Source organism: Channa argus, chromosome 2 (genome assembly GCF_033026475.1).
Source record: "Channa argus isolate prfri chromosome 2, Channa argus male v1.0, whole genome shotgun sequence".
Lineage (NCBI taxonomy): Eukaryota > Metazoa > Chordata > Actinopteri > Anabantiformes > Channidae > Channa > Channa argus.
The window spans coordinates 13,749,604-13,758,822 of NC_090198.1; the positions used below are offsets into that span (position 1 = coordinate 13,749,604).

The window sequence follows — 9,219 nt, forward strand, 5'->3', positions numbered from 1 at the left end:
ACCAGTTGCATCAGAACAGCTCTTAGCAGAGCTCAATCACACCAAACTGTTTTTTAATGCAATAACCACAGCAGCCAGTTTTATTACTTATTTTAACGGTAAGTCAGATGTACGTACAAACAGACAAACACACACACAAAAGCGTGTGCACATGTGACACCCACCAGTGGTTGGTCACAATTGTTGATTAGGATTATGTGTTTTTTTTTGTATTTTGGTGCAGAGAGGCTAAATTTCTGAACATTTACCATGGGTTTAGGTTTCAAGCTTTTCATTGTAATTGTCAAGTTACGCCACTAGGTGGAGCATTCATCAAAATGAGCGCTAGTTGAACGTAGCCTTCAGGCCTCTGCTTCTCAGACAGAAACAGCCTGATTGAACGGACACAACTAACGTCTCCCGTCTCTACTTTTTCCTGTCTGAAACAGGTTAGTAGCATGTGTATTTTAATCACAACATACTCCATAGGATGTCTAAGGTCTTTTTGAGCTAACTACGGTTAGGTTTGAGGAGATAAACACACATTTGAGCAGCGTTTAAAGCCTAAAATTAGTTGTTTGTCGAAGTAAAGTTTTGCTAGCTTCCGTGTGTGAACACGATACCATTGGCGGTTTTATTGTGAGTGTTTCTGTGTGGACTAAAGACTCCTGGACATTTGTTAGAAATATAATTCATGTGTAATTAAGTTGTATGTGAGACCGAGAGTGAGGAATATGGGTTGTATAACGAATTTTTCCTGTTCTGTATTGTTTTCAGCACAGAGTTCCAGTGGGTTATTTTGTATACTACTTTGTTGAAATGTTTGCAAATGTGTAAAACATAAAAATTGATCAATAGGCTGAATTTAACTAGTAACAGGATTACTGAGGTAGTGTATAGTGAGAGCTAGTATAGCAGACACAAAGTAAGTATTGTTAATGCAATCTATAGTGGTGAATTAATACTATTAATGTTAAACAGTACTGCACTGTATTTCCAGACTCTGTTTGTAAGTTACAGTATATTAACCTGTGAGATGGAAATCACAATGTATGTTAATGGAAACATGTTGAATTGAGTTGTTGTGAAATAGAGAAAAATGTTTATAAAAACAAAACAGAAGAGTCAAATGAGAATAAAATATGCTTGTTTAATAAAGACAGAAACAGCCTGATTGAACGGACACAACTAACGTCTCCCGTCTCTACTTTTTCCTGTCTGAAACAGGGTATATATCCTGTCTACAGGTCTCTGTTGTTTGGGGCCTGTAACATAATTTTGGAGGCACCGCTGGGATCGGCATCTGGTGAGAGCTGGTGCTGATCCTTAACTCTACAGACCCAAGGCAGACATCACAGAACCAGCATGGTAAAGCTGCATGTGCGCAACTGAGGTAACCCGAGGACTAAGGGCTAGAGAGAAACCCCAGTTGGAGGAGGACAGCACAGCCTGCTGGAAATTGCTAAACTGAGATATCACTTATCAGGGGAAACATCATGGATGACAGCGGAAGAAAAGAGTTAATATGGAAGATAAAGAAAAGCCTTCATGCTTTAACAACAGAGGAACTCTTTCAAATTTTTGAGAATATCACACTAGTAGAGGACCTGGATCCTTCAAGTGTAATACCGGGTGATGAGGAGAGTTGCCTTGACTACATATGTACTTACTTGAACTGTCAGGCATTGCTCGACTTAGAGGATCAGGGGTTTTCCCATCTGCTATCCATGAGAGATGCCATTACTGATCTTATGTCTAGTCGTGCTGTTAGATGCACTCAATCTATATTGTCAGGTAGTGAAAATGAGACTATGACACTGGCATCCCCACCTACTAGATTGTCAGAGCAGAGCAGTGTAAAGAATAATACCGATGACACGTATCCTGTGCATTCTGATGACCCACAAGTAGTCGAGTACCAACAGCTAATGACTAATTATGAGGCTCTAGGTAGAAGATTGGCTGAGTTTAAGACAGCGTCACCGGTCCAAATAAAGCCCATCTTAACAGCTACACAACCACAACCCTCGACAGCAGTTAGACATCACAGTCCAGCCCCATTAGACCACATCGAACGTAGGCCTGATAGTATGGTCTCCTTAAGGGATTTATCCTTCCTCCAGCGTAGAGAGTTTAAAGTCCATGGGGGCCAGGTTGGGGACAGTACATCTGACATCAGCTATCATGGGCTGTGTAAACAGATTGATGAGGGACACAAAGCAAAGCACACAGACAGTGAAATCATCCAAGGGGTGCTGCGCATCATCAAACCAGGACAGTTTAAAGACATGCTCATCAACAAAGATGACCTAACCCTCACAGAGCTCAAAAGTTTCCTAAGGTCACACTTGAGTGAAAAGAGCGGCAGTGAGCTTTTCCAGGAACTAATGAGCACTAAACAACATGAGCATGAGAGCCCCCAACAGTTCCTATACAGGATGATAGGACTAAAACAGAAAGTTATGTTTGCTTCTAAACAAGATAACATGGACATTGAGTATGAACCGCGCACAGTGCAAAATGTGTTCCTGCGCACCATCCATCAGGGCCTTCTCCCAAAATACGCAGATGTTCGTACTGAACTCAAACCCCTTCTCTCAGACTATGGTGTGACAGATGAAGCACTAATACGGCAGGTGAATAAAGTATCCAGTGAGGAGAGCGAAAGGCAGCGCAGACTCGGTGCAACCTCTCGTCAAAAGGTAACTCATGCTCATAGTGCTCAACTTACTACTGAAAGAGACATTGAAAGTACATCAGATGGTAAAGTAAATAGTAAAAATAAAGTCATAGAGGAACTGAATGCCAAAATTGATGCTCTGACTAAAGTGGTTGAAGCTCTCGCAGCTAATAGGGTCCAAGAACCATCTTACCAGTGTATTCATACTAAACAAAGCAAGCCCAAGTTAACACCAAGGAAGTATGGCTGTCCGAGATGTATTGAAGGAGGCATGAGTTCATGTAGTCATTGCTTCATATGTGGAGAGGCAGGGCATAGGGCAGTTGGATGTTTCAGAAGAGTACAGAGACAGAGCTCCAGTCACTTACTTGCTGAAGCACATACACCAAGTAGCAGCGGGCAGCCAAACACCACAAAATCAGAGCTTGGTCAGAAGGAAACTGCAAATGTGAAGACAAGCTATGTGCCATCCTTGCTCACAGAACATGAGACTGAAGCCCGTGAGACTGTAGCTCAGCTAGTTGGGAGGAAATGTCGAATCAAATGCTACATTCACAACTATGCAGTAGACTGTTTATTAGACACTGGAGCACAAGTTAGCCTCCTCGACCGCCAGTGGAAAAAGACCTACCTCCCTGACCACCAGCTACGGCCACTAGCTGAACTCATAGGAAAAAAAGACTTGAGTGTGCTGGCTGTGAATGGACAGCCACTACCTTATGATGGTTGGATAGGAGTGGTTGTGAGTCTTCCAGACAACAGTGACCCAGATCTGTCAATACAAGTGCCCTTCCTGGTGAGCAGTGTTCCTCTGGATGCCCCTCTGATCGGTTTTAATGTAATTGAGCAGCTAGTATTAGGACCAAAGGGCGATACAGACCTCATCCCTGCTCTGGTGAAACTCATACGTGGTGCAATGAATCTTCACTGCGACCAAGCCACTGCACTTGTCAACTTAATCCAGACGAAACTCAGCAATGACAAGGGTACATGTCATGGCAAGCTGAGACTGGGGCAGTATGATGTAGTTATTCCAGCTGGTCAAGTTAGAAATGTTAAGTGTAAAGTACCCTCCACATTTGACACGTCAAATTCACTTGTGCTCTTTGAACCTCATGAGGACAATCCACAGCTACAACAGTTGGATGTTGGGGATAGTCTAATTGAAATCACTCAGGCGAAAGTCTCTTACGTCACAGTTCCCATTAGCAACCGTACCAAGCACAGTATAACCCTGAACTGCAGGACTGTCTTGGGGAGCATTGAACCAGTAGCGAAAGTAATTGAGACTAAAGAACTGAACTTGTTTGAGTCACATACCCCCCAGGGAACCAGCAGTGAGGAGTCCTCTGCCGCACAGCAGGATGCGGGAAGTAGTGGGACATCAACATGGGACCCACCAGTGGATGTCAGTCACTTAAGTGATGACCAGCAGAAAATTGTCAAGAAAATGCTGCGAGAGGAATCAGCCGCATTTGCACGGGACGACAATGACATGGGGTGTATCCCGAGTTTAGAGATGTGCATCACACTGAAAGATAACACGCCTATTCAGAAAGCTTACACCTCCATTCCAAAACCCCTTTACAAGGAAGTCAAGGAGTACATCGAGGATCTTTTGGCAAAGGGGTGGATTGTAAAGTCCAAATCTCCGTACTCAGCACCTGTTGTCTGTGTACGTAAGAAGGATGGAACACTCAGACTCTGCGTCGATTATCGCCTTCTCAATCAACACACAGTACCAGACCGGCATCCATTGCCAAGAATCCAGGACCTTACAGACACCCTGGGTGGGTACAGTTGGTTTTCCATTTTAGATCAAGGAAAGGCTTATCACCAGGGCTTTATTGCTGAGGGTTCACGCCACTTAACTGCATTCATAACCCCCTGGGGCCTGTACGAGTGGGTGCGAATCCCTTTTGGGCTAACAAATGCTCCTGCTGCATTCCAACGCAGTATGGAAGAAATGCTTGCCCCCCTGCGAGATGAGTGCTGCATTCCATACTTGGATGACATCTTATGTTATGCTCGCACGTTTGAAGACCATGTTGAAGGACTGAGGAAAGTCCTTAGAGCCCTACAGAGTCATGGAGTCAAACTCAGGGCCACAAAGTGTGACTTGTTCAAACGGGAGGTGAGGTATGTTGGTCGCTTGGTCTCGGCTGAAGGAGTGCGTATTGATCCCAAAGATTTGGAGGCAGTGTACGCCCTGAAGGATAAAACGCCAAACACTGTGGGAGACGTGCGAAGAATTGCTGGGTTTTTGGGCTACTACCGCTCATATATCCAAGATTTTTCCAGACTGGCCCAACCAATCTATGAACTTCTGCAACCAAAGGTGAATCCTGAGGTGCAGATGGGAGGGAGACATGGTGTACAGAAAGTCAGAGGTGCACAGTTACCATCTAGGACTCCAGTTACATGGACAATGAGACACCAAGAGGCACTGTGTAAGTTAATTGATATGCTGGCGAATCCACCTGTTCTTGCCTATCCAGACTTTGAACTGCCATTTGTGCTTCACACAGACGCGTCCGACAAAGGGCTTGGAGCAGTCCTTTACCAAAATCAGAACGGCAAACTCAGGGTGATTGGGTATGGCTCAAGGACCCTCACACCAGCCGAGAAAAACTATCGGCTCCACTCGGGCAAGTTGGAATTTCTTGCTCTAAAGTGGGCTGTCTGCGAGAAATTCAGGGATTATTTGTTTTATGCCCCATATTTCACTATCTATACAGACAATAATCCCTTGACGTATGTCATGAGTACAGCCAAATTGAATGCAGTCGGTTTCAGATGGGTGGGGGAACTGTCTGATTTCAGATTTGACATACGTTATCGACCTGGAAAAGTGAATGTTGATGCAGACACTCTTTCTAGATGCCCTCTTGACATCAACAAATATATGAAAGAGTGTACGGAGCAACTGGTTGGGGAAGCTGTCACTACTACATGGGAAGGCTGCAGGGCAAGTAAAAATCAGGATGTTGCCTGGATTGCCGCCCTGACAATCTCACAGGGTGACCAGCTTGAAGCAAGCAGCAGAGATGTTTTGTTGCCTATGGATCCCGCTGAACTGCAAAGAGCTCAACGAGATGATTCAGTGATAGGCGAAATAATGAAAATGAAGGAGTCAAAAAAAACACTCACAGATGACATGAAGCGTAGTGTAAAGGGAGCAAGTAAAAAAATGATGCATGAATGGGGAAAACTATGCATTGAAGATGGGATCCTATATCGTAAGACCCCGGAGAGACGGCAGCTAGTTCTACCTGCCAGCTTAAAATCACTAGTGTTGAAACACTTACATAATGACATGGGGCATGTTGGTATTGAACGAGTTCTTACTTTGGCACGACAGAGATTTTATTGGCCCTATATGAGAAAAGAGATAGAAGCATATGTTACCAGACAGTGCTCATGTATAAAGCAAAAGAAGCCAGCGACGCACATAAGAGCCCCAATGTCTAGCATCGTCACAAACTCACCCATGGAGCTTGTTTCCATTGACTACCTGCACCTGGAGACTAGTAGGGGAGGATACCAATACATCTTAGTTGTCATAGACCACTTTACAAGATATGCACAGGCTTACCCAACCCGCAATAAGTCTGGAAAAACAGCAGCGGAAAAGATCTTCAATGATTACATCCCCAGGTTTGGTTATCCTTTAAAGCTGCACCACGACCAAGGGCGTGAGTTTGAGAATGAGCTATTTCAGACTTTGCAACAGCTGAGTAAAGTGGGACACTCACGAACAACACCTTATCACCCCCAGGGCAATCCAGCTGAACGATTTAATCGCACAGTGTTGCAAATGCTCAGGACGCTAGGAGAGAAGGAAAAGGAAAGGTGGAAAGACTTTCTCCCTCAGATTGTGCATGCGTACAATTGTACACGGCATGAAGCAACAGGGTATGCACCTTTCTTTCTGCTCTTTGGCCGACATCCACGGTTGCCAATAGATCTGTTATTCAGGCTATCTACAAATGAAGAGCCCCAAACAGCAAGGGGTTATGCAGAAAAATGGGCAGAGAGGATGACCGAAGCTTACCGGATAGCATCAGAAAATAGCAGGAAGTCAGGTGCCCGTGGTAAGAAATACTATGACAAACACATCAAGGGAGTAGTACTGCAACCAGGAGATCGGGTACTGGTAAGAAACCTGGGTGAACGAGGTGGTCCTGGAAAGTTGAGGTCATATTGGGAGAACATGATCTATGTTGTAAAAGAGCAGATTAATGACAATCCAGTCTACAAAGTTGTCTCAGAAATGGATGGGAAGAGATCACGTGTCTTGCATCGTAACTTGTTGCATCTTGTCAACGATCTACCTTTGGATCTCCCGGCAGACAATGGAAAAACAAAAGCAACACTTGAGCAGAGAACGAGATCAAAAACAAGCAGCAAAGAGACAAAACCACAATCTCACAGTGAGACAAGTTCTGATGATGATGATAACTCTGTCTACTATGAGTTACGATATGACCTGAGAAATAGAAATAGAACAGATGCTTTCCCTTCTAGTGAACCTATCTTTGCTCCTGTGGGTTCTTCTCCCACTGAATCACGTGCCACTGCCAACTATAAACACCCTATCAGAGGAGGAAGTTTGAAACACAAGGTCAAATCACCTACTAAACTGATAAATGAGCAAAGACAAGAACAGTACAGTGGACATCAGGACCAAGAATGTGCAAGTAGAGGGGAAGAGGACTACAATATGGAAGATGGAGAGTCGGAAGCCATCCACAATTCTTCTACAGAGAGTGAGAGTGCAGCTGAGTCACCTGCTCTGAACAAGACACCAGCAGGACCAAGTCGGACCTCGGAAGCAGCGGAGCAGACGCTCAGAAGGTCTAATAGAGACAGGCGACCGGTAACGTTTTTCACTTACAATACATTAGGCCAGCCTTCACATCAAGTACACCCATCAGTGAATAGTACAGATGTGTACATAACACCCTACACAACACTTTGGGACATGCAGCCATACTGTTGGATGCCTCACATGGTTCCTTCACGTCACCACATGTCACCAGTATATTTACCACACTCTTATACGTAACAGGGTTGGTTCATAAGTTGATGTACATAGGTTTAGAAAGTGGGTTGAGTAGTACTTAAAGTTCTAAATTTAGTTTATATTGAGTGAATGAGTTATACATGAAAATGTCAGGAGCCAGTTTATTTTTGTTGGGGAGTGTGTGACACCCACCAGTGGTTGGTCACAATTGTTGATTAGGATTATGTGTTTTTTTTTGTATTTTGGTGCAGAGAGGCTAAATTTCTGAACATTTACCATGGGTTTAGGTTTCAAGCTTTTCATTGTAATTGTCAAGTTACGCCACTAGGTGGAGCATTCATCAAAATGAGCGCTAGTTGAACGTAGCCTTCAGGCCTCTGCTTCTCAGACAGAAACAGCCTGATTGAACGGACACAACTAACGTCTCCCGTCTCTACTTTTTCCTGTCTGAAACAGGTTAGTAGCATGTGTATTTTAATCACAACATACTCCATAGGATGTCTAAGGTCTTTTTGAGCTAACTACGGTTAGGTTTGAGGAGATAAACACACATTTGAGCAGCGTTTAAAGCCTAAAATTAGTTGTTTGTCGAAGTAAAGTTTTGCTAGCTTCCGTGTGTGAACACGATACCATTGGCGGTTTTATTGTGAGTGTTTCTGTGTGGACTAAAGACTCCTGGACATTTGTTAGAAATATAATTCATGTGTAATTAAGTTGTATGTGAGACCGAGAGTGAGGAATATGGGTTGTATAACGAATTTTTCCTGTTCTGTATTGTTTTCAGCACAGAGTTCCAGTGGGTTATTTTGTATACTACTTTGTTGAAATGTTTGCAAATGTGTAAAACATAAAAATTGATCAATAGGCTGAATTTAACTAGTAACAGGATTACTGAGGTAGTGTATAGTGAGAGCTAGTATAGCAGACACAAAGTAAGTATTGTTAATGCAATCTATAGTGGTGAATTAATACTATTAATGTTAAACAGTACTGCACTGTATTTCCAGACTCTGTTTGTAAGTTACAGTATATTAACCTGTGAGATGGAAATCACAATGTATGTTAATGGAAACATGTTGAATTGAGTTGTTGTGAAATAGAGAAAAATGTTTATAAAAACAAAACAGAAGAGTCAAATGAGAATAAAATATGCTTGTTTAATAAAGACAGAAACAGCCTGATTGAACGGACACAACTAACGTCTCCCGTCTCTACTTTTTCCTGTCTGAAACAGGGTATATATCCTGTCTACAGGTCTCTGTTGTTTGGGGCCTGTAACACACACACAAGCTAAGATATGCATATTACGTTTGTTAAAGTTAAAGTTAAAGAGATACAAATGATATAATGTATACAGATGCAGACTTTACCATTAGGCAAAGTAGGCAACTGCTTGGAGGTCTCAACCTAGACCCCCCCAAAAGGAAATGTATGATATTTTTTACAGTCCATACCAAAATGCTTTGCATAGTCTACCCTGTAATAACTGACAATACACTCTAAGCACCTAATTTATCGCCTACCTCAACACCCC

At 43.1% G+C, this 9,219-nt stretch overlaps 1 protein-coding gene across 2 annotated transcripts; it reads left to right on the forward strand.

Annotated features, from left to right (window-relative positions):
- Positions 1–163: 163 nt before the first annotated feature.
- LOC137116980 (uncharacterized) lies at positions 164–8,965 on the forward strand. 2 transcript variants are annotated; one of them, XR_010913586.1, is made up of 2 exons: positions 164–8,141; positions 8,470–8,965. XR_010913586.1 is itself a non-coding variant. In XM_067495626.1 (2 exons), exon 2 carries the CDS (start codon positions 1,476–1,478, stop codon positions 7,725–7,727), a length of 6,252 nt encoding a protein of 2,083 aa, XP_067351727.1. In that variant the 5' UTR covers positions 164–428; positions 757–1,475; the 3' UTR covers positions 7,728–8,965. The 2 variants fall into 2 exon arrangements, 1 of the variants encoding a protein (XP_067351727.1); XM_067495626.1 differs by having other exon boundaries at positions 164–428; positions 757–8,965.
- Positions 8,966–9,219: the final 254 nt, after the last annotated feature.